The 25,101-nt window shown below is 44.7% G+C and overlaps 3 protein-coding genes and 1 non-coding gene across 4 annotated transcripts; 1 reads left to right on the forward strand and 3 right to left on the reverse strand.

Moving 5' to 3' along the window:
* Positions 1-2,150: 2,150 nt before the first annotated feature.
* Positions 2,151-4,907, reverse strand: LOC112656470 (gamma-crystallin F). The gene is made up of 3 exons (XM_025441853.3): positions 4,782-4,907; positions 4,455-4,697; positions 2,151-2,489 (listed from the first exon to the last, which is right to left on the reverse strand). The coding sequence occupies exons 1-3, from the start codon at positions 4,788-4,790 to the stop codon at positions 2,217-2,219; spliced, it is 525 nt and encodes a 174-aa protein (XP_025297638.1). The 5' UTR covers positions 4,791-4,907; the 3' UTR covers positions 2,151-2,216.
* A 6,671-nt stretch (positions 4,908-11,578) lies between these two features.
* On the reverse strand, positions 11,579-13,301 carry LOC112656797 (gamma-crystallin D). Its single transcript, XM_035710969.1, has 3 exons — positions 13,293-13,301; positions 12,959-13,201; positions 11,579-11,851 (listed from the first exon to the last, which is right to left on the reverse strand). The coding sequence occupies exons 1-3, from the start codon at positions 13,299-13,301 to the stop codon at positions 11,579-11,581; spliced, it is 525 nt and encodes a 174-aa protein (XP_035566862.1).
* A 5,190-nt stretch (positions 13,302-18,491) lies between these two features.
* LOC112656516 (gamma-crystallin C) lies at positions 18,492-22,408 on the reverse strand. The gene is made up of 4 exons (XM_025441903.2): positions 22,273-22,408; positions 20,094-20,176; positions 19,750-19,992; positions 18,492-18,764 (listed from the first exon to the last, which is right to left on the reverse strand). Exons 1-4 carry the CDS (start codon positions 22,406-22,408, stop codon positions 18,492-18,494), a joined length of 735 nt encoding a protein of 244 aa, XP_025297688.2.
* Positions 22,409-24,542: 2,134 nt separating this feature from the next.
* Positions 24,543-24,649, forward strand: LOC112656821 (U6 spliceosomal RNA). Its single transcript, XR_003134687.3, has one exon. It is a non-coding gene; the product is annotated as a U6 spliceosomal RNA (small nuclear RNA).
* The last annotated feature ends 452 nt before the right edge of the window (positions 24,650-25,101 follow it).

Raw genomic sequence — 25,101 nt, forward strand, 5'->3', positions numbered from 1 at the left:
TGGGTCTCTGACACTTCGGCCAACTTGAGCCACTCGTTGTTCCCCTCATCTGTGCCATGTTTTCTTCCCTTATGGGACAAGATTAGTCCAGAACATTTTCACCACCTTTATACCCATGTCTTCCAAGTCTGCAGCACTTAATAAGAATTGTAGGCACTTGGTGAGCACTTACTACGTGCCAGGCACTGTGCTGAGTGTGTGCAGACATTATATCCTTTGAATCTCACACTGTGCAAGGGACACATTTTTATTAGCCCTCGGACCCTGAGGAGGGATGCTCTGCCTGGATCCCCTCACATCCTTTTCCAGCTCTGCATACTTGCTTGCCTTCCTACCCCGCTTCTGCAGATCGCCCTGCAACTTTCTGAAGATTACCTCTTGCTGGCAGGTGAAGGGAATCCAAAGGGTCTGGGGGTTTTGTGTCCTCCTCCCCTCCAGTGACCAATGACAGAGGGGACTAGTGTGGGAATACCAGCCTCCTCCCATTGGTGTGGGAATACCAGTCCCCCATTGCCTCCAGGCTGGAGAGACTAGAAAAGGGGATGCAGCCTCCAGGGCTCTCCACAGGATCAGACTGAGCTGGCTTTGTGCCTGTCTCTATCTGGCTCCCCTATTCCCTCACCTGCCCTCCTGGGAGCACTTCTCTGATCAGTCACCTCCTCCCGAGTCCTTGGTTCCTGATCTGGGTCTGGGGGACCCCGACCTAAGACTCTAGCCTGGCTAGCACTAGATACAGATGACATTCAAACCCAAGCAGTCAGATCGAACTCCAGGCAGATTTTAGACTTCTAATCCCTCCATTATGCTGCCTGTCGTGTCGGTGTGATGCTTGTGTGTCAGTGTTCGGTCCCTAGCATTCCGCTAGAAAAGTTACCAGAAGATTTTGGAGCAGTATTTTTTTTTTTTTAAGATTTTATTTATTTGAGAGAAAGAGAGAGAGAGAGAGAGAGAGAGAGAGAGAGAAAGCGCACCAGCATCAGGAAGGGCAGAGGGAGAGGGAGAATCAGACTCCCCCCCTCACCCCCTCCCGAGCAGGAGCCCTAGTGGCCCCATCCCAGGGCCCTAACAAAGATCATGCCCTGAGCTGAAGGCAGACACCCAACTGACTGCGCCACCCAGGTGCCCCCGGGTGATACATGTTCGTACTTCTTACCGCGGTAATGGGAATGTTCAAAGTCCCTTGAGTGATGGGTGAAGACGCAGTGAAAACTCTGGCAAGCCTCTCGGCCTTCTTCCTCAAAGCCCCTACGGCCCTTTTGACATACTTGCCTCTACTTGGTGCAGGCATAAAAATTCTGTTGGGGGCAGCCCCGGTGGCTCAGTGGTTTAGTGCCGCCTACAGCCCGGGGCGTGATCCTGGAGACCCAGGATCGAGTCCCACGTCAGGCTCCCTGCATGGAGCCTGCTTCTCCCTCTGCCTGTGTCTCTGCCTCTCTCTCTCCTCTCTGTGTATTCTCATGAATAAATAAATAAAATCTTAAAAAAAAATTCTGTTGGAAGTTCTATTCCCCCTCTAGACTGTTAGACTCCTTATTTCCCAGTAGAGAGCACAGTGTCTAAAATAGGGGTGCTTGATCTTTTGGGATGTGATTCTGCACTATGAAAAGCTAGATTTAGCACCATGGTTCTCAAATACCATTTGCAGAAGCAGCAGCTGGGGGGGTGTGTGTGTCTCGGAATCTGCATTTTTAACAAGTGTCCAAGTGATTCTGATGCAGGTGATTCTTGATCCATTACTGATAAAACACTAGTTGATTAAGCCCAAATACTCTATAATAATCGAGGAGCATTTATGTTTGTAAATGCTTACTACACAGCATTTACTTTGTGCCTGGCACCATTGTAAGAAAATTAAAAATTTAAAAATAAAAACTTGCGTGATCCACGTCACGATCTTAAGAGATGAAGAGTGCCATTAGCCCAATGTTTACAAATTAGAAAACCGAGGCACAGGAATGCCCAGGAACGTGCCCCATCGCCTACAGCTAGTAGGGCTTTGGACCAGGCGCCCGGGCTCCCGAGGCTGTGCTCCTAACTGCTACCCCACGCCAGCCCATGCACTGACAGGCGTCAGCAGATCCACGTTATTCCCGGCTTTCTTTCTGCTGAGCCCCTCCAAGGAGGCCGAAAGGAAAACAGGACCCCATGGCTGCATGAAACACACAGGAAATATTTTATTAGCTTCCAGATGGAGACCAGGGTAGAGTAAAAATGTTTCAGTAGAAATCCACGGCTCTCCTCAAGGAGCCCACCCGGGCACTCGGGGCGCCCCAGTCGTGGTAGCGCCTGTAGTCCCCCGGCCTCAGCAGGTACTGGCGCCCCCGGTAGTTGGGCAGCTCGTAGAGGACCCAGTAGCCCTCCAGCACGTGGAAGGAGTGGATCTCACTGAAGTGGAAGCGGTCGTGAAGCGAGGAGCAGTCCTCGGTGATCTCTACCATCTGGCCCCGGTAGTCCTCTCGCTCGTAGATCCTGATCCTTTGGGAGCTGGTCTGTGGGTTCGGCCATCAGCAGGTGAGGAAAAGTCAGAAAACCGAGCCGTTAGCAACCAGTCACACATGCTACAGAGGGATTGGGCATTTCTTTATCTTTTCTGTATCAAAGATGACAAATTTTAAAAGATAGCCGATGCCAGGGCAGCTGTGTACATTTGAATGGGTTGCGCACTGCAAAACTGAAGAAGCTGAAGAAGGCGTCATTCCTACAGATCAAGTTACCTGTGGTGCTGCCAAGAGTTTCTCAGGCCACAACCTGTATGAACCATCCACACTGGCCGTATTTAGTATCATTCTTAAATAACCATGTGCGTATTGCTGTCGCCTTTATGGGTTTATGGTGGGCTCAAGTGATCCTTGGATGACGTGAGAATAATTAGATACTTAAATACAATTTTAGAAAGGACCCCTGGGAAAGAAAATTCTAATTTTGAATCTCAACAGTATTAGAAGAAGCTAGGGGAAGGGAGGTCAAGTTGCTTTTCCTTCAGGTGAAGTCACAGACTAGTGGCAATTCAAGAAGAAGCCCAGCCCGGGCAATCCCTAATCCCTTCCCTTCTGCCTTCAGCCCCGCTCCTCTAAGGCCCTGGAAAGCAAGAGGCCACCCAGACACTAGGTTCAGGTGGCAGCTCCAACGGGCCTCCTGCGGATCTGCTGTAGGTAAGAAGCAACACGGAAAGCCCAAGGTCGCGGAGGAGGCCTGCACAGGACCAAGGGGGAATAAAACCTTGAGAAAACCGGAAAGCTAGGCTGTTTGTCCCGAGCAAATCCTGCCTGTCTTTCCGGGAGCACTTGATCTCTCAGCTGCCTTCCAGAGGGCGCCGACGGTCTCCCTGTCTTCCTTCTCCCGCCACTGAATGCTCTGGAGGAAAAGTGCTCAGGAGCAACCCCCCTGCGTAGAAAGCACTTCCAAGGGGGCATCTCCGTGGGTGAAGGGCCCACGTGTGCACCACCTGGTCCTCACCACGGCCCTGCGCACGCGCAGCAGCACCACAGCCTTTGCCTCTTCGACCAGAAGCGGAGGACTAGGGCGCTGGCGGCCCAGGGCGTGACCCTGGAGACCTGGGATCGAGTCCCACGTCGGGCTCCCTACATGGAGCCTGCTTCTCCCTCTGCCTGGGTCTCTGCCTCTCTCTCTCTCTCATAAATAAATAAATAAATAAATAAATAAATAAATAAAATCTTTTAAAAAGGGAAAGAAAGGGCGGGGGTGGGGGTGGGGGCGGGGAGCCGGGCGCGCGGGCTCCGGGGCTGCTCTGGGCCCCGCGCCGCAGCCCCGGGCCTCCGACTCCGCAAAGCGCTACCTGAGCCGCAGGCCCGTCGCGGTGGGACCGCGGGGTCCCCGACTGCGGGGCCGTCTCAGCCGCGGGGGCTGCGGGGGCGGCGGGCCTGGCGGGAGCGGCCGGCAGCCCACGGTCGGCTCGGGGTTCGGCGGCACAGGAGGCGGGACTGCGCGTGCGCGGGACCCGACGCTCAGGGCACAGGTGGCCGCCGCGTGCTCGGGGCCGCTCCCAGCCTCGGCCCGACCCCACGAGGCGACAGGTGCAGAAGGAGAGCGGCGGCGGCGGGGCCAGCGGGCCACTGCGGGCCACCTGCGGGCCACCTGCGCGCCACCTGCGCACCACCTGCGGGGCACCTGGGGGCCACCTGCGCGCCACCTGTGGGCCACCTGCTGGCCACCTGCGGGCCACCTGGGGGCCACCTGCGGACCACCTGCGCGCTACCTGCGGGCCCCCTTTGCACCACCTGCGGGCCACCTGCGCGCCACCTGCGGGCCGGGGAGCCCCGCCGCCCCCTCCCCAGGGCCGGCCCCCGCGAGCCGACCCCGCGCCCCTCGTCCCAGCGGAGCGGAGCCGCGGGGCTGCACAGCGGGGTCACCGCTTAGGTCGGGGGCGCGGGCGGCGGAGTCCGAGGCCGGGAGCAGCCGCCCCGGGGGCCGGGGGGGGCGGGAGCCGCACTCACGTGGGGGATGAGGCGGCAGGAGCGGACGGCGTCGCTGAGGCCCAGCCACTGCTGGTAGTCGGGGTAGTCCCCGCGCCGCAGGAAGTACTGGCCCCCCGCGAAGTTGGGCTGCTCGTAGAGCATCCAGCAGCCGCTGTCCACGCGGATGGAGTTGCAGCGGCTGAAGTAGGGCTGCAGGTTGGGGCAGTCGCTGCTGCACTCGTAGTGCCGGCCCTGGAAGCCGCGGTCCTCGTAGAAGGTGATCTGCAAGGCAAGGAGGGAGAGGCTCGGAGGCCTGGCCCCGGGCTGCGGGGGCGGGGGGGCCGGGCTGGGGCTGGCGGGGCTCACCTTCCCCATGGCGGTGGATGCAGGTCGGCGCGGCCGGCGCGGCTATATAGCAGGAGGCCTGCTGCGTTGGCAGGAACCACACAAAAGGGGCCCGCGGGGCGAGGAGGGGATTTTCTCTCTCTTTTCTACATAATGACTGTGGGGGGTGGGGTGGGGGACTTATTGTATGTTTTCTCTTAGACTCTCCAGTGTTTTCGATTTGATGACCCGCGTTAAAACTGTCACTTGGTGCCTCTGGGGCCTTTAGACGAAGCCTATTTAGGACTTTGGAGCTGAGCAAAAGCCCTCACCGAGTTAATAATGGCAATGGAATATTTTAGGTATCTTCTTAAATTGCAAAACGATCTCCTTTTGGGTAAGAGAGCCGGGTAATGACTGAGTCTGAGGTCAGAACGGGCCCAGCTCGAGGCATTTGGATGAGAGCATTTTCTTGGTGTGAGAACCTGGCACATGGGGAAGAGCCTACCTTCTCTGTAGTATGTTTAAAGTAAGATGGGATTTCTGTCCAAGAGGAAGAACCTCTCCATGACCCTCCAGGCTGACAAGTGGGTACAGCAGATGTTGCTAACACTTGAGGAAGGGTGACCAGGAGTTGGGCCCTAAGGAAACCCCGTTTAGGGACGCACCTGCCACCCTGCTGCCTGGAGCCTGGACAGGACCAGGGACATCTCCAGGGCTTCAGCTGGGGCGCCTCTTCCTGCACAGGCAAGGAGACCCTCACTTTTGAAATTCATAGAGGTAACTCACTGGTGGTTCCGTCTCACGCATTAACTTTCTATTTAATAATTTTGCAAACCAGGTGCTAAGATTAGTTCTGGCTGTTGAGAAATACAAGTTAATATGCAAATATAACAAGCTTAAGATCCTACAATCTTACATCTTTCTCTACCCTTCCCAGCTCCAGGCAAGCTGTGGTTGCTCTGGAGTTAAGGCTCTGACTCCAGAGCCTAGAGTCTGCCTTTCTCCCTCAAGACCCTACCTTCATCCCCAGTAGCTCCTGGTGCTCAGCTCTCTTTAGAGCAGTTTCTCAGCCTCACACTATTTTGACATTTTGGATCAAAAAATTCTGTTACAGGGTGGTTGTCCTGTGCACTTAAGGATGTTTAACAGCATCTCTGGTGTCAACCCTCCCCTGGTGTTAGTAGCGTTACTCTTCTGGTTGTGACAACCAAAAATGTTTTCAGACATTGGAAATGTTTCCTGGGGGAGCAAAATCAACACAGATTGAAAACCACTCCTTAAGAAGAAGCAAGTCCTTCAAAACAACCTGATATGTATGCTCTATTTCATTCCTTAGTTCAGATTGTTGCTACCAGAATCTAATACTAAAAAATTGTTTTCATTTCATTTGATGCACACACATTTAATAAACCTTATTCACATTCTTTCTTTTAAAAATTCTTACTTTTATAGAAAATTTGGAAGCTATAGAGAAAAATTTTAAACCAAAATTTAAAAGATGAAAAAGTTCTAAAGGTCCATTGCACAAAAATGTGCATATAGTTAACACTACTGTACTATGTGGTAAAAATGGTTAGGATGGTAAATTTACTGTTATGTGTATTTTACGACAGTAAAACCCTCTTAATTTTCACTTCTTTGATATAATACCTTCATCTTTAAGAATTTGTCCAAAGAAGAGTTAAAAGGACATGCAGACATTTAGGTGCATTAATATGTTATCTGACCATTGTTTATAATATAAAAAAAGATACAAATGAAATGTCCAAAATAGGGCATTAATTAGGTAACTTATAGAACATCTGTTTGATGAGGTGTTAGGCAGCTACCAAAAATCATGTTCTCAAAGAATTTATTGAAATATATGGATAATGCTCACCATATGTTGTTTCTTTTTAAGTAAGTACATTATACCACTGAGAAATATTGCTGAAAGAAAGAAGATATAAATAAATATAAATACATCTTGTGCTTATGGATCGGAAGAATCAATATTGTTCAGATATCCTGCCCAAAGTGATCAACAGATTCAATGCAGTCCCTATCAAAATTCCAGCAATGTTTTATATAGGAATAAAAAAAATCCCTCCTAAAATTCACATAGAATCTCAAGGGACCCTAAATGCCCAAAACAATCTTGAAAAAAAAAAAAGCAGAGCTGGAGAGCTTGAACTTTATGATTTCAAAATGTACTACAAAGCCACAGTGATCAAAACAGTGTGGTATTAGTGCAGCAATAGATATACAGACCAATGGAAGAGAACAGGAAACCCAGAAACAAGCCCTCAAATATATTGTTAACTGATTTTTGACAAGGTTGGCAAGACCATTCAATAGGAAAATGACCAGCTTTTAAACAAATGATCCTGGGGAAAATGAATATCCACATGTAAAAGAATGAAGTTGACTCCTAACTTACACCATATACAAAAACTAAATCAAAATGGATTCAAGACTTAAAGAACTAAAACCATAAAACTCTTAGAAGGAAACATAGGGGAAAAGTTTCATGACACTAAATTTGGCAGTGATTTCTTGGATAAGACAATGAAGCATAGGCAATAGGTAAATTGGACTTCATCAAAATAAAAACTGTGTGACAGAGGAGACTATCAACAGAGTGAAAGGCCATGTAATGTGAGAAAATATTTGCAAATCATATATTTGATAAGGCGTCGGTACATAAAGAACTCCTACAACTTAGCAACAACAGGCAAAAAGTGAAAAAAAAAAACAATTTTTAATACAAGAACGGGAATAAACATTTTTCCAAAGAAGATATACAAATGGGCAATAGTCACATTAAAGAAACTCAACATCACTAATCATTGGGGAAATGCAATCAAAATTACAATGAGATACTACTTCATACCTGTAATGATGGCTATTATAGAAATGTAAAATAGAAAATAACAAGTGTTAGTGAGGATGTGGAAAAATTAGAAATGTTGTGCATTGCTGGTGGGAATGTGAAATGTTGTAGCCACTGTGAAAGAGCCAAAAGATGGAAGCAACCCAAATGCCCATTGAGGGGTGAATAGATGCAAAACATGTGGTATATGCATGGAATGGAATATGATTCAGCCTTAAAAAGGAATGATGTTATAAATGCCACAACATGGACCAATCTTAAGAACATGATGCTAAGTGAAATGAGCCCGGCAAGATGGATATCGTACAATTCCATTTATTTGAGGTACATACAACAGTCAGAGTCATGGAGATAAGAAGTGGAAGGGGCATTGCGGGGGGCTACAGGGAGGTGGGGATGGGGACTTAGTCTGGAATGAGTGCAGAGTTTCAGTTTGGGATGATGACAAAGTTCTGGAGATGAATAGTGCTGATGATTGCACAGCGACATGAATGTGCTTTATGCCACTGAAACGAACACTTAAAGGTTGTTATAATGGTAAATTTTATGTTATGTATATTTTACCACAATTTAAAGCATTTTCCATGACCGATAAGAAAAAAAAATACATTGATGTTAATTTTATCAATACGAACTTCTTGATTTCAATAATTCTACTGAGGTTGTAAGAAAATATTGAAGTGGGTGAATATTAGGGTTTCAAAGGGAATTAAACAGTATTTAAAAGTTTAAGGTACTTATACTTCTTACTTTATGATAGGAAAAAAATCAGTAATAAATATAATTAATGTCTTAAATTTTTTTAAATTAGTACCTTTCCCTTCTTGGGCTTCCTCCTTCTTTCTCTCTTTATCTTTCTTTCTTTTTAAAATTTTTATTTATTCATTCATGAGAGACATACAGAGAGAGGCAGAGACATAAGCAGAAAGAGAAGCAGGCTCCCTGCAGGGAACCCAATGTGGGACTCAATCCCAAGACTTGGGAATCATGCCCTGAGCCAAAGGCAGGTGCTCAACCACTGAGCCACTCAGGCACCCCTCCCTTTATCCCTTGCATTTGATTACCTTATATCACCAAAGCTTACACTCAAGAACCTGATGACATTTCAAGGTCCTCTTTAATTCTGGGGATTTGTGCTGTGGGCACAACTGTGTTTTAGAGATTGTTGGGTGCTCGTCCTCACCCAGTGTTCCTTCTATGCTGCCTCAGTCTTAGCTAGCAGCTCTCCTATGGTTACCAGGGATGCCTGGCTGCTCCAGGACCCTGCAGATGCTAAATATGGTGGGAGACAGACGAAACCTGGGGCCCTAATGACATTGCTGAGCTGCTGAATCAACCATCCCTAAATCCTGTGCTATCCTAGCACTTCCTGTCACATGAGCTAATTTCTGTATTGCTTGCCCATTTGATATGGAGCTTCTGCTACTTCCAGTCTGATGTTTCTGAGATGATGCAGATTTGGCTGAGAGAGTCGGGTGAATTTTGATCAAGCTTTGGAGAAGGAGCTGCTCACCAGGAGGGAAGTTGGGGAAAAGTAATTCAGGGATGGAAAAGATTGTGAGAAAAGGCAAAGAGATGTGAAAATCCTTGGTGTGATGGGAAGACCCAGGCAGGTCAGGAGCATCAGGTTAATAAGAGAGGAAGTAGATGGGCTGGGGCCATAGGTTCTTGTAAGAAGAAATTTTCCCTGTGGACAGTGGAGAAATATCAACGGTTTTTAAGCAGGGCAATGACTTGATCATATCTCTTTGAACCTACATATCGTTCTTCCTTCCTAAAATTCCAGCAATGAGAGCGCAAGACAGAACAGAAAGTAGAAGACTCAATGTAAGCGAATATAGTGCCCTACTTCCCTATAACTTAGTGTATAGTATGCTAACACACACACACACACACACACATTATACGTATAAGTACAGGGTTATGTAAATAGATTTGACTGTGTGTATGGGATGTGCATAGATATATATAGACAGAATGCAGCTTTGGGTTGTCCTATATATTTAATTCAATTCCTGGTTGGTTGTTTGCAATGACCTCATAGTAAGAATCAGTAAGCTAGTGCTGTCATTACTATGACAAGAATCTTCCTGATTCCATGATGGAAAATCGGTGATCTCTGAGCTGTGGGTTCTGGCTTCTGATGCCACTTCTGTTATTGACTGTTTGGCATTAGAATTGGACTTCAGCTTACCTTACATGAAATGAGTTATCTAAGTTATAGATGATCTCCAGGTCCAAAATATGTTAAATATCATATCACTTCATTGTTTAATAGTGCCTGACTTCCTTCCCCACCCCTTCCTTTCTCTTTCCTTCCCCCTCTTTCTTTCTTCTTCTCCTGATTTTTTCCCGCATTTTTTCCATTAGGAATTTCTTTGAATACATACTCAACAATCACCTCAGAAAAAGTCACATATGCTCTGTATTAGCTAGAGATATGAACTACAAATAACAGAACATCCAATTGCAGTGGCATAAATGAATTTGGGGTTATTTTACTCCCATTATAAAAAGTGTGAAGGTAAAACACTGCTGGCATTGCCCTTACTGGTGAATGGACCATCCGGTCTGTTGAGGGCCTGACTAGAATGAAAAGGTGGAGGAAGGACAAGTTAGTTCTCTGCTTAAGCTGAGACATTCATCTTCTCTCTTGCCCTCAGACACCAGAGTTCCTGGTTCTCAGGCCTTTGGACTCAGACTAGAGGACACCACCAGCTTTCTTGTTTCTTCAGCTTGCAGGTCATGGGACTTCTCAGACTCCATTAGTGAGGTAATACTTCTCATAAATCTCCTCATATTATCCATATATATCCTATTGGTTTGGTTCTCTTGTGAGCCCTGGCGGGTAGACATTGGCTCAGGGGCTTGACTACATCAAGGCCAGCGTTTCTGAAACTGGCAGTTCCTTCACACATGTCACCTCTTGGGTATAAGATGCCCAAAAGAGGAGGGGATTATGGCACCAGGGGCAGCAACTCCTTTTCATCAGGAAAGCAATTGTTTTTCTGGCACCATCTCTTCTCTCTCCCCATCAGCATTCGGCCACTTAGGTTTCCATGTCCAGGGAGTGTCAAGTGACAGCCTCAGCATCAAGAGAGTCTGCCAGAGATTTGTGAACTCAACTTTTACCTACAGCTTAGGGGATTCAAAAACCTTTTGAGGCCCATCGTGGTATCCTTGTTTTAAAATGTGGGTCACACTATTTCTGAACCTCAGCTTCAGATCCTCACCGCTCAGAAAAAAACTGAAATCTAAACAGATTTTTAAGATTTCTTTGAGAGAGAGACAGAAAGAGAGTGTAAACAAACAGGGGGGCGGGGCAGAGGGAGAGGGAGAGGCAGGCTGCCTGCTGAACAGGAAGCGCAATGATGTCTAGGACTCCGAGATCATAACCCAAGCAAAAGGCAGACACTTAACCAACTGATCCACCCAAGTGCCTCAAATCTAAACAGATTTTTAATAATCTTGTTTGAAGCAACATCTTGTTTAAATACCAGAGGGTCAAATGAGATTATGTATCATAAAAGTGTTTCACAAGCTATTAAGTTCTACTGAATATGAAGGCATATTTTTATTGTGAGAGACGTGTTTTATTTCGTATGGATCACACATCTTGGTTTCCACTTGTGTTGTGTGGGTTTGTGTATCTGTGTGTGAAAATGAAAGAATAAAATAAGAGGACAGGGACGCGTGGATGGCTCGGTGGTTGAACATCTGCCTTTGGCTTAGGTCATGATCCCAGAGTCCTGGGATCAAGTTCTGTAGTGGGCTCCCCGCAGGGAGCCTGCTTCTCCCTCTGCCTATGTCTGTGCTTCTCTCTGTGTGTCTCTCGTGTATAAATAAAATCTTTAAAAAAGAAAGAAAAAGAGGCGGACCAAGAAAAATACAAGCAAACCAATGCCAGGAACACACTGAAAATATTTTATTAGTTTCCAGATTGAGAAATGATGAAGAACCTATTTCAGTAGTAATCCATGACTCTCCTCAAAGAGCCCACCCGGGCACTTGTGCCTCCCCAGTCATGGTAGCGCCTGTAGTCCCCTGGCCTCAGCAGGTATTGCCGCCCCCGGTAGTTGGGCAGCTCATAGAGGACCCAAGAACCCTCCAGCACATGCAGGGAGTAAATCTCATTGAAGTGGAAGCGGTCCTGAAGAGAGGAGCAGTCCTCCGTGAACTCCATCATCTGGCCTCTATAATCTTCCCTCTCATAGAGTCTGATCCTGTGAGAGCCAGCCTGGCCCATCCAGAGATGGAAAGAGGGGGAAAGCAAAGCATGAAATGGTTGCAACACTTTCATGCAGTCCAGCTCAAGCTATTTTGAAATATATGGCAAGCCTTAAGTAATTGCCTTAAGTAATTCTCAATATTTATATATTCCCTATTTTCAAAGCTCGAGATTCAGTACCTTTTCAAGACCATAAAGTATGATAGAATTCAGAAGGAAATTTCACTCTTTATATATTTAAATATTTGCCAGAATAAAATACTAGTCATGTTCAGTCAACCATACCAGAAACTCAAACCTTTAAGAGCGTATTACTATTTTTGCCATTTTGAAAAGATGTTTTTAATTTTTCAAGCATGTGTGCTTGAACAGTAAAGTCAGTTTATGAAATGAATGACCTTGCTTTGGGTTTAAGATAAATCTTGGAAAAATCACCAAGGACTTGGATCCTTCTGTTTCTGGCGAAAGCAAAGTCAAACATCTTAAGTGACTCAGACAATAGTTGATTCTTATTTGATAGTTCAGGGATAAAATGAAGAAACATGAGAAAGAAAAATCGGTAAGGCCCCAGCACTAATTTTTCAAAAACCTTAGTGTTTTAAAACACGTATTTGAAATGTATGTGCGTGTGTGCATAAAATGTCTCTGGGTTTCTCCCCATTGAGAGAAAGTACTTCTATTTGGGTGGGTGGTGGGACCAAAATACACAAGTGGGGAGCAAAAGAGAGAGAGGTCTTAAAAAACTTAACCCCTCTAAGTTTCCTTTTCAACTCCTGTCTGCTCCTGTCTGCTCCTGTCTGCTCTACATATTCTAGCACTTGATTATTCTTCTATTGAATATTAGTGGCTTTTCTAGAACTCCACTGTAAGTGATTCCAGGACAGGACCTATTGCTGGTACATGACCACTGTGGCCAACACATTCTTAATAAATATTTGTTGATTACTTGGTACCCGGGTCACCCTTTGCTTCTGTTTGGGGCAAACTATATTGAACTACTGTAGGGTAGCTGGTCTTCTGTCCAAACCTTCAGTTATTCTGAATGATCACTAATGATCATGTTTAACCTTTGCTTGAACCTATGTATCCTGTGTCCCCATCTGGAGCTGCACTCACATGGGGGATGAGACGACAGGAGCGGACCGAGTCACTGAGGCCCAGCCACTGCTGGTAGTCGGGGTAGTCCCCGCACCGCAGGAAGTACTGGCCCCCAGTGTAGTTGGGCTGCTCGTAGAGCATCCAGCAGCCGCTGTCCACCCGCACCGAGTTGCAGCGGCTGAAGTAGGGCTGCAGGTTGGAGTGGTCACTGCTGCACTCATAGTGGTGGCCCTGGAAGCCCCGGTCCTCGTAGAAGGTGATCTGCAAGGCAAGGAGGGAGAGGCTCAGAGGCCTGGCCCTGGTGTGGGGAGGAGAGAGGAGGCCCCCCAGGCTGGGACTGCACTGGGCTCACCTTCCCCATGGTGGTGGATGCAGGTCAGGGATGGGCCGCAGCGCGTGGCTATATAGCAGGAGGCCTGCTGCGTTGGCAGGAACCACACAAAAGGGGCCCGCGGGGCGAGGAGGGGATTTTCGTGTGCTCTTTTTTTCTCTTTGCTGTCATAGTCCATGGGGCTCATTGTGGGTTTTGGTCCCATTCTCTCTGGAGTATTCCGGTTGCTATCACTGGCTGATGCTATTGAAACCGTTTGGAAAAAAAAGTAATTTGGAACATTGTTGATTTAATAATAGAAATAGAGCTTCAGCCATTTCATATATAGTCTACACTTTTATTTGCATAGGCTGGGGAAAAACAAAAAAAGTGTAAGTGAGGGAGCCAGATTTATTCCTTCCTCTCCCCACACCATTTTAGCTGGAGCACCTCCTCATGTTCAATATTGAATACTAATTGCATACTAATTGTTAATAGGAAGAAAATTACCTTAACGGAATGTTGATAATTTCAACTTTGTCCTTTAAGAGAATTTTCTTATTAAAGGGTGTAAGAAATGGGAATATTTTACCAAGGGAATTCATAAAACTTCAAACTTGCAGTATGGTAAAAACCAAAGCCAAAACCAAACCAAACCAAATCAAATCAAAACAAAAATCCTAGCAAGCACAGATATTCAGTATTTGGTCTGAATTTGCTACAGTCATGTCTGGAAGTAGACTGATGATTAGATGTTTTATCTTGGCTAATTGTAATTCAATAGGGAGAATAGTTTTAAGAGGTTTCATTCCGGAAAGAACTAAAAGGGAAATTTCTCACTTGGAGGAAATAAGAAAAAGTTAAAACACAAAAATTGATCACCTCTCAGGTTATTATAAAATAAAACCAAATTCCTAAGAAATGCATTTCTAGTAGGAATCTACATATACCTTTTCCTCTGGGGCACAAGGGTACACAGAGTTCTGGACTCAAAGGATATTCATTGCATGAACATGAGGAAGAGCTACAGCTAAAATGGTGTGGGGAGAGGAAGGAATAAATCTGGAAGCTGAGACTCTAGGAAGGCTTTAGAAAGTATTTATTAGCCTGGAAGAGAATAGTTTGATGGGCTGGAAAGAGCATTGGAGTGGAAGATGACCTACGCCTTGAGCCTCTTTCATGTTCAAAGAATTGTTCACAGTCCTGTGTTGTCTCATGGAAATACTTTGTCTTGACTTTGGTTCATACATCTTTGTAAGTTGGTATTCGTGAATAAAACACCAGCTGTGTACAAGAGGATGATTTCAGTTCTTATTACCCACTATATATAGGCTTGTGTTTGCAAAATTACTTCTGTTTATAGAAAGTACGCAGCTCAAATCAAAAGAATTTTTTAAAAATCATCATTTCAATTAAAAATTTAAAGAATAGGGATCCCTGGGTGGCGCAGCGGTTTGGCGCCTGCCTTTGGCCCAGGGCGCGATCCTGGAGACCCGGGATCGAATCCCACGTCAGGCTCCCGGTGCATGGAGCCTGCTTCTCCCTCTGCTTGTGTCTCTGCCTCTCTCTCTCTCTCTGTGTGACTATCATAAATAAATAAAAATTAAAAAAAATTAAAGAATAATAATTAACAAAATAAAAACTTTAATACTGTCATTTCACTCAGAGTTGTTTCTGTGGGGAGAGGATTGATAGATAAAAACAGTAAAATATGAGAAAGAACCAAATGGGGAGCCCCAGAGAACACCCAGGGGGAGCCTGCTGGGGATGGCTGTGAGGACCACCACCATCACAGCTGACATGCAACGACAAATTTGGGATACATCTGGAGGGCTAAAACAGGAAGACTCTGGGTTTGGTTTTCTCAATGACTAGGAAGAGAAAAGGCTTTATTTCAGCCTGGGGAAAGAAACAGGGAAAAAGAAAAACAAACAAACAAACAAACAAACAAACAAAAAACAACTCACAGTTTTCATAGAGCTGAAAAGTGAATGACTTGCGCCAAAATGTGTTTGACTTAAATGCATTACAGAAAGTTCTAGGATTGACAAATGTGTGTCCGACTGAAGCCCCAAGTTGCACTCAGTGTGCTAAATGACCATAAGTAAAAAACTGAGAATCCTCATGCCTATAGCCCTGAAGCAGAGTTCTATACGCATTGCCTGGAATGACTGATGGGGACCGTCTTTGGAGGGAGAATAAGAGATAAGGGTCAGGGACTCTCAATCCTGAGCTCTAGTCCAGAAGGTAACCTATTGTCACTCCTAAATATTCAGGTGGTTTCAAACAAGAGCGGAGGCAAAATACATGAGTTAAGGTTAGAGTTCTGCTACATGCAGGGTCAAAGATTTCTGTTACTGCTGTGTCACCTACAAAATGAAGCATATAAGAAATGCTCCTTTCTGGGGCACCTGGGTGGCTCAGTGGTTGAGCGTCTGCCTTCGGCTCAGGTCGTGATCCCTGGGTCCTGGGATCTAGTCCTGCATCGGACTCGATGAGCCTGCTCCTCCCTCTGCCTATGTTTCTGCCTATCTCTCTGTGTCTTTCAGGAGTGAATAAATAAAATCTCAAAAAAAAAAAAAAAAAAAAAAAAGAAATACCACTTTCCTTATTTCTTAGAGCTCAAAATATTATGAATCAAAATCTCATTCTCCTGGGATGGAGAGAAAATTTCACTGTGGTTCATTCCTGGGGTTTTGTCTGCTCACATTCCCAGGCTCTAAGGTTGGGTTCTGTAGGCTTAACATGAGACCAAGGCATTTCATGTGGGGAGAGGGTGCCCTGGGAACTCTCATGCAGTCCGTTGGTGGTGGCCCTCCCCAGCTTTCACACCAGTATGGAAATGACAACTGGCAGCCCTGAAGGCTGTGGAATTAGGATGTGTTTTATTTGGCTGGCACAATGGATTTTTTCATGATGCTTTGGGTTGGTTTGCACTTTTCACAGCTCACCATACTCTTCATCACTCTTTGTTGTCTTAAAGGAAGTTGTTTTGCTCATTTGCATCATCTCTCTAGCCCCTGAAGGCATTGGGCCTTAACCTCAAACAATAGTCTTCAAACTCTGCTCAGTTTTTGACAGATGAAAGCACTACACATCAGAGCAAATTCCCGAGCATTCTTCCTTGGTCTGAGCCATACTTTATTAGGAACTTGTGTATTTTGGGGTGTTAAAAATGTCATTTTGTAAATGTCTCTTCTTGTATAAAATGATGTACAAATGGATGGTGTTTAGATTTACAATTTCATTGTTTTGTTTTTAATTTTCAAGGCCCTTGCTTGGCGAAATAAAAATAGGCAATCCTATGTTGGTCTCTATTTAAAGAAAACTGGTCTGGGAAATCTAAAATTTTGAGAACCATTTTATTTGGTAGTATGGTTTAAACCATTTGATATCATAAGAAGTATGTAAATAAATATTGTTAAAAAAAATAATAAATATTGTTTACATATATAACAATTTTACACTTGTTTCCCCTAGAAATTTGTCTTGGGATGACTTTAAAGTACTAAATAAAAGTATTTGATAAAAGTGATTATGTATGTATTATTTAGCACTTGAGAAGTACTTGACTTTAAAAAGTGGTTGCATACTTACAGTCTACTGTAAGCATTTCATGTTATTTCTGTGTAGACCTCTGTGGTGGTAGGGACAATGTCTTTTATTTGTTTTTGTTTGTTTTTTCATCCCCAGTGCTACATATGGCAGGCCTATGGTAGGTGCTTAGTAAATGGTAAAGACACTAACTCAAGTTAGGATCTTTGGTAGCTAACAATTTGGGCAGAGTCTATTAAAATGGAAAATATCTTGTGCTATCATTGGGCAGTCTCACTTCTAGGTCTCTATCCTCTAAAAGTTATGGTATGTGTAGATAAAGATAGACATACAAGGATATTCTTTGCAGGCTTGTTTGTAAAAGGAACATTGGACAAACCCAATCACCAATGGATAAATGGTAAAGTAATCTAGGGTGCTTTCAAATAATGGAACATGGGGATCCCTGGGTGGCTCAGTGGTTTAAGTGCCTGCCTTCCGCCTGGGGTGTGATGCTGGAGACCTGGGATCGAGTCCCACGTTGGACTCCCGGCCTGGAGCCTGCTTCTCGCTTGGAGCCTGCTTCTCTCTCTGCCTCTCTCTCTCTCTCTCTCTGTGTCTCTCATGAAAAAAACAAATAAAATCTTAAAAACAAAACAAATAATGGAACACAATGCAGTCATGAAACAGAATAAGGTATACTGATCGAGATCTATGTCTGTATCATTTTGCATGTTAAAAACAAGTTGCAGGCTAATATGAACAGCATGATTCCATATTTGCAAATAAGTAAATAAATAATTTAAAAAGCATGTTTCATGAGATGTCAATATAAAAAACAAAAAATTCTAGAAAGAAGAGCTAGCAACGAGGAGTAGAATCAGAAGGACCCTCTCTACTTCTTTCTTTATAGAATTTGTGAAGTAGTAGGATTATAGGAGGCTTTTACTTTGAAGGAAAAAATTAAAAAACAAATTAATTCTCTAGTAACGAAAAGATTTTTAATTTTTGTTTTTTTAACTTACAGGGCTTTGCTTATGAGCAAGCAGATTTTACTTCAATTGAAGTCTATTTAAAACACTAACATCTATCTCATTAATTTATTTGCACTAGCTGCACTTCAGGTAGAGTTTGACCCTGGGAATACACTGGCCAAGAGGTGCAACCAAGTCAGGAGGCATTCTGGGAGGGGAGAATCTTCAACTGGTTCAATGGCGGCCTGGGGATTAGGTATGTCATACTGTGTTCAAAAGTAAACAGTACTACAATTCCTCATGTAATCTAATCAGGCTTTTTGCCAGGTGGGCTTCTCTTCACTGCTCACCTATGACCCTCCATGGCTTCCAGTCACCTGCTGAGTCAGAAGGAAGCTCCTGGAATGCTGTTCCCCAGGGCCCTCAACCCAATGCCTCCCTCCTCACCAGTCACCCTCTCCCATTTTTCTATGTTGACCTCCCTTTCTTTCTTAGACAGGCCACCTCCTCTTTCCACCCCTACTTCTGAGCCTGTTTCAGACTCATTTCACTTTGCAGAGCTTCTAGAACGGACCCCTCCCCACTTACTTGCTCCTCAACCTTTACCGGGGAGCATTTACAGGTGAATTCCTTAGCACACGGTGAAAGAAAAACAGAAGTCAGCAATTGCCAACAATACAGACTAAATACTTTATTAGGTTCCAAACTGAGAAAATGGTAGTGTGAACCTATTTTAGTATAAATCCACCACCCTCCGCAAAGAGCCTGCCTTAGCATCCATGGCTCCCCAGTCGTGGTAGCGCCTGTACTCTTGGGGCCTCAGCAGGTATTGCCGCCCCAGGTAGTTGGGCATCTCGTAGAGGACCCAGCAGCCCTCCAGCACGTGCACGGAGCGGACCTCACTCAGGTGGAAGCGGTCCTGGATGCAGGAGCAGTCCTCGCTCAGCTCAACCATGAGGCCTTTGTGATCCTCTCTCTCATACAGCCGCAGCCTGTGGGAGCTTGTCTGCTCGTCCACAAAGAGAAGGAGCGGAAGAAGCAACCAAACAACAAATGAACTTGGTAGGTTGAGGCACGGGATGGCCAATGTAGAAACCTAGACTCTGAGATGGCTGTGTGTGCCGTGTATGGATCTGTGTTCTACTGGTGTTTAATAAATGTTTGCATTCTCATTTTTTAAATTTCATATCTAGGAAAGGTAAATTTTTAGAGGTTCAGAGTCTGGGTTAGAGTCTATCAAAAATTCAATAATCTTGACTCCCAACTCTCTAATTTCTATTGATTTCTAGGTGATAAGTCAAATATATATTCTGAGGGGGAAATGGAAAGTATTTTGACTAACATTCTTTTAATAGGGGTATTATTATTATTTTTTGGAATAATATGAGTGTTATCTCCCAAATTTATATACATACGAGTTTACAACCAAAGTTGGACTTTCAAAATCACATGCTTCAGTGAAAATTAGTTTAAACAGTCCCTTGAAACCAGTATTCAACTACTTTTCCAAATTAAGGGCAATGAATTACCTTTTCCAAAGTTGGACCCAAACTTTGATTAGCCTCTGCTAACAGAGAGTCAGTTTTTACTAGCCTGTACTGGAACCTAAATCATTCCCCATCCATTCTTTACTGTTCATTAAAATGACAATCTTACGGTTTCAAATTTTTAAAAGCAACCCGTTTGAAGTACAGCCCGCCTAGGTCCAACCAGCATCCCATTCGCAAGTTTTGTTCTATATCCCACTGTGACAGTACATTTGTTACAAACACCTTTGCAAGGGACATAATGGTAGCAAAAGTGAGGCTGATTCTTCCCATAAGGGAATTCTTCATGAATTCTCGGCTGGCTTTGTGCATTTGTCTCTCTGGGCTTAGGCAGTAGCCAAAGCCCACTCTACCCTGAATGGCTTTTAAAGGAGAAACGTCCCTCCCTGGTCAACCATGCAGGGAGGACAGCAGGCAGCCTGGTGGAAACCAGGTTGACCTCACCTGGGGGATGAGACAGCAGGAGCGGATGGAGTCGCTGAAGCCCAGCCACTGCTGGTAGTCGGGGTAGTCCCCGCGCCGCAGGAAGTACTGGTGGCCCTGGTAGTTGGGGCGCTCGTAGAGCATCCAGCAGCCGCTGTCCACGCGGATGGAGTTGCAGCGGCTGAAGTAGGGCTGCAGGTTGGGGCAGTCGCTGCTGCACTCGTAGTGCCGGCCCTGGAAGCCGCGGTCCTCGTAGAAGGTGATCTGCAAAGGAAGAATGATTCCGAGTTAAATCAGTGGCTCCCCACAGATCTCATATAGAGGCATTTTTTTTCTTCTTTTCATTTAACTTGTATCCCGCTCACCTTCCCCATGGCTGGTTGACACGGATGTGCGAGTTCAGTGCGACCGGCCGGCAGCGCCGCGGGTCTATATAGCAGGGCTGCTGCTGCGTTGGCAAGAACAACACAAAAGGGGCCCCAGGGGGTGAGTAAGGGGATTTTATGGATCCCTTTTACGTGCTGCACTCAGTGGAAATGCCTGTAGAGTTTGCCCTCATTCTCTGGTATATTCTAACGCTGTTCTGTATGTGTCCTAGTTGAGTCCCTAGAGTTGCTTTTATTTGGATTCTTAGTGTTTTGTAAATTTATCAGCACATCAATCTGAACTTTTGACCCGGAATTCATGTCTCTACAGATATGACCCCATGATGCCCTATGTATTTTTTTGGGGGAAATCTATGCCTTTATAGAAGTGTTCCATGATTCCAGAGGCTGTCTGCGATATAGAATGCCACAAACACTTGATTAACTGTCCCTGATGGCAGAGGTCATTGTAACTTAAAACTGTTTTTCTTCATGCGATTTACCAGCCCAGTGCAGGCCACAGGTCTGGATTCCCACCCTTGCTAGTTTTGACTGTGGTGATCTGATGCTTTAAGACATAGCTACTAAGTCCTCCTTTGGTGGGTGTACTTCATGTACTAGAAACCGGCCCCTGGAAGTCAACTTGTGATAAGAACCAAGGGGGAGGTTTCTATGGTCGTTGGGTCCAAGACTGAGAAGTATATTGCTTTTGGAGTACTTCCCCTTTCCAGGGTGGGGGGAGGCAGTAAAGCTTTTTAAACTCAGAATGTCCCCTTAGTAGCCACATGAACTTGGCAAACCACATAGCCTCTCAGAGCCAGAGTTATTTCAGAGTACTTACCTTATGGGATATAGTAAGTCAAAAAAGAAGGAAGGAAAAAAAGGAGAGGTACTCGCATTTAGAAGCTGGCCTGGCATTCAGAGCTAAGCCATGTTATTCTTCTGTTAGACATAAACAATCCCACGGAATACCAACAGGGTTACTCTGAGACTATGATGCAATGAGACAAAACAAGGCGACTTCATAATTTTGTCTAAGCACAAGCAAAAACAAAGTCACTGTACCCCCCACACAATACCAAACACTCCGTCTCTCAGCCCACATGATTAACTCCTTCTTTAACAATTGCAGCTTTATCCTTCTAGGCTCTCCTCCGCATGAGTACATTTATTGAGATACACAGTCATAAAATTTTCCCCATGTTCTGACAACATCCAACCTAGAGGGATCTCCTGCCTTTTTAGACTCTTCCCCAAATCCACTCAACCAAAGTACAAATCCTATGATGATATCCTTTGCTGACACCCTTTGCTAAGACACCCCCCCCCATTTCCCCATGGTGTGTGTTCTCTCTTGTTCTTTTTTTTTTTTTTTCTCTCTTGTTCTAACAGCTAATAAACCCAACTTGCTTTGTGACTGGTGTTCTGCTAGTCTTTGACAATGGGTTTATGTGTACAATGGCACATGCCAGGTGAGCATTAAGTAAATGTTTCATGTTAGTAACAGTGCAACATTACTAAGGATGACTTCAGCCTGTTTGTCTCTCAAACATAGTTGATCCTCTCAGGTGCATGAAAGATTTCTCTGCTCTGAAGCCATTTTGCAGTTAACAAAAAAAAAAAAAAAAAAAAAAAGTAGACATGGAGGGTAATTTGGAAATCATCTCATGGCTTTCAAACTCTAGTGTGTCTAAAGAATCACCTGTGCTTGTTAAAACTGCAAATTGCTAGGTCATACCCTCTCCCAAGGATTGGCATCATCAGTTGTGGAAAAGACTCCGGGAATCTGTATTTCTAACTAGCACTAGATCGTTCTTGGATCAAATTTTTAAAAACGCTAGTCTGGTTTACTCTTTTTTTTCTTCTGGTAAGGAAAACACATTTTAGCCATCACCAGCTAAGGTTTACTTAGCACTTATATGTCATTTTCCTTAAATATGTAGGCAGAAGAATGCTCTGCTTTGTTCTACAAAGTTTTATATGCACATAATGAGAGAATTAAAGCAGAAATTCCAGCACTTAAGTGATAGTGCTGATTAGACAGGAAAAGAGGTGAAGGGGTCAGAAAATGCAGAGTACTAAACTTTAGTCTTGTTTTTTCCAGATCTTTCTCTCTCTCTCTCCCGGGGATCCTGGCTTCATTCCTTTAGCAACCTCTCTAATCTCCCCTCCCTGTCACCCTGCCCTGTAGCTGCCTTTCTTGCATTCTCATCATCTTCAGCTGGACTGTCCACAGTCTCCTGACTCTCTCCAGCCTTGCCCTCTTCTACACTGCATTCTGCCAACATGCCAGGGTGATCAGAATCAAAACGCATCAAGTCATGTCACAGCACTGAACTGAATGTTTGTGTCCCCAAATTCATATATTGAAACCCTAATCCCCACTGTGATGTCTGGAGATGGGGCCTTGAGAGGTAACTGGGTCATAAGGGTGGAGACATCATGACAGGATGAGTGTCCTTAGGCACTTCCTCCCTCGGGGTAAGGGCATAATGAGAAGACAGTCTGCAAACAAGACACTGTATCTCACCAGACACTGGATCTACTGGCACCCTCATCTTTGACTTCCCAGCCTCCAGAACTGAGAACTGTGAGAAAGAAATGTTTGTTTAAGTCATCCAGTCCACGGTGTTTTTGTTCTAGCAGCCTGAGCTAAGGCAGCTACTCACCTGCTTGAAACCCTTCCCTGACTCCCATTGCCTCCAGAATCAAGTACTGGCTCCTTAGCCTGGCACACCTGGCCTGAGATACTCTGTCTCCAGACTTCCCAACAGATCACACTGAATCACTTGTAGTGTCCCAAAAACACAATGTTATCTCACATTTCTCATTTGCCCTCCCCCCAGTTTTACTGAGATATCATTGAAATATTGCATGTAACATGTATGCAACATATAGATTTGATACAGTTATATATTGTGAGATGATTACCACCATAGTGTTAGGTGCATCACCTCACATAATTAATATTTTGTGTGTGTGGAAACATTTAAAATCTACTCTTTTAGCAACTTTCAAGTCTATAATACAGTATTGTTAACTATAATCAATACGCTGTACATTAGATGCCCAGAACTTATTCATCTTATAGCTGGAGGTTTATGCTATACTTCTCTTGTTGTTTAATGTTCTAATCCTTCTCACTGAGATGCCAGTTCTACACTTTTCACCCAGGGAGATTTTAGAAGGTTTATCTCAGATATCAATTCCTCTAAAAATTTTCTTGAAACTTTCTCTAATCTTCCAGGCTGGATTTAATACTGCCAGTTTGGTTCTATCAGGCATCTTGCTCATACCACTATAATGGTAATTATCACTTATCTAATTATTTTGTTTAGATATCAGTTTCTTGAAATGAATGAGGGGAGCCCCATCCTGGGCAGGGACTATTTTTTGTAATCCTACTAAATGGCAAAATGAACTGGCACATGAAGGCTACTCAATCAATGCCTGGAGGATATGAATGTTATTCCCTAGTCTGAAATCCATTGTTGTGATAGTCCATGGGACCTATTTTGAATGCTCAGCACCACAGGCATACACACTCACATCAAAGTTCAGTATTTGCAACTTTCAATGTGTAGGATGACACAAGCACTCTGCATTTGATCTATTTAATAGGCCTTTATAACAGGGGAGATGAGTAAGCAAATGAGAGAAAACAGGAATGTTGTGTTGTCCCCAAAGCCTTCTGTTCCTTGGTAATTCTGTCTACTTTTTGTGTTTCCTGAGATGACAAATTAATACTACAACTGCAGTGGCCAATTCCAGAGTATCCCTAGTGTCTGAGGTCCAGCCAGCAGTTGACCTTAATGCCCACCTTCCTGCTTCCTAGTAACAAATGTATAGCATTTGTATCATACACATGCTTGGTTCAATGAGAAGAGGTCATGTGTCTGGGAGCAACAAAGACCAAAGTATCTCAAACAGGGAGATTGGGTAAGACACCAAGGATCAGCATCATGGCATCAGCCTCTGGTTCTCTTTCTCAGCTTGTCTTTGATGACTGTTCAATAGCTGACAAGAAGATGGGCAACCAATGACCCACCTCTTCTTAACTCCTATGATGTCCCATTTGGATTAAATTGGCTTTTGTGTGAAAAGTAGTACATTTCTTCTTGTTTAAGCAATAGGTGGTTGTGATTGTCATTTTTGCCTTAACAAACCCACAAGAAAATTTGATCCCCTGAAGTTTCAGGGGAGGAAATAAGACAGTAGCAACATCAGGACCTAACCCCATGGCAGCAAGGCAGGATAACTAGAGAGGGAAGCCATAACGAGGAGCACCCTTTGAGAGTGTAACTCAATATAGCACTTCTTGGCACTGTTTTATGGAATGACTTCACTTTCTTTGCTTGGTGGGTCTTCTATAAGGTTAGATTGGCCAGAAGACACTATAGGTTCAAAGGGAGAAAAGAGAGAAAAAAGAAGAAAAAAACTTAGAATCTGGTGCTGACTTTGGTAGCTTGCATACTAAAATTAGAGTGATATAGAGAAGATTAACATGGCCCCTGCAAAAGGATGCCATGCAAATCCTTAAAGCATTCCATATTTAAAAAAAAAAGATTTAAAATCTGGACTTATTATAAACTGGGACATACAGGAAATACTGGTGCGTATAGGGTATATAGGCTGACACTGGGTTTATCTTGAATTGTTTCTTCATCTTCAAGGGGAAAAGGTTAGTGGGATCATGTAGGGTATCCCTTCTCCCCTTCTTCTCTGGAGGCTGCTTTCATCTCAGAACTTTTCAGTTCTTTGAGGTTCCATAGTACTTTTGAGAGAGGAGGGAAAGAGCCCCAGATGAAACACTGCACACCTGGGGCGCTATCTCTTGGCTGTTGCTGTTACACTGCTTCTCTTAACAGAGCAGAACCAGGACCAGGCCCCTCCAGAGCCAGACTTAAAGCAGGGACACCTGGGTGGCTCAGTGGTTGGGCACCTGTCTCCGGTTCAGGCGTGATCCTGGGGTCCTGGGATTGAGTCCCCCCATCGGGCTCCCCATGGG

The sequence above is a fragment of the Canis lupus genome, chromosome 37 (genome assembly GCF_003254725.2).
Source record: "Canis lupus dingo isolate Sandy chromosome 37, ASM325472v2, whole genome shotgun sequence".
Lineage (NCBI taxonomy): Eukaryota > Metazoa > Chordata > Mammalia > Carnivora > Canidae > Canis > Canis lupus.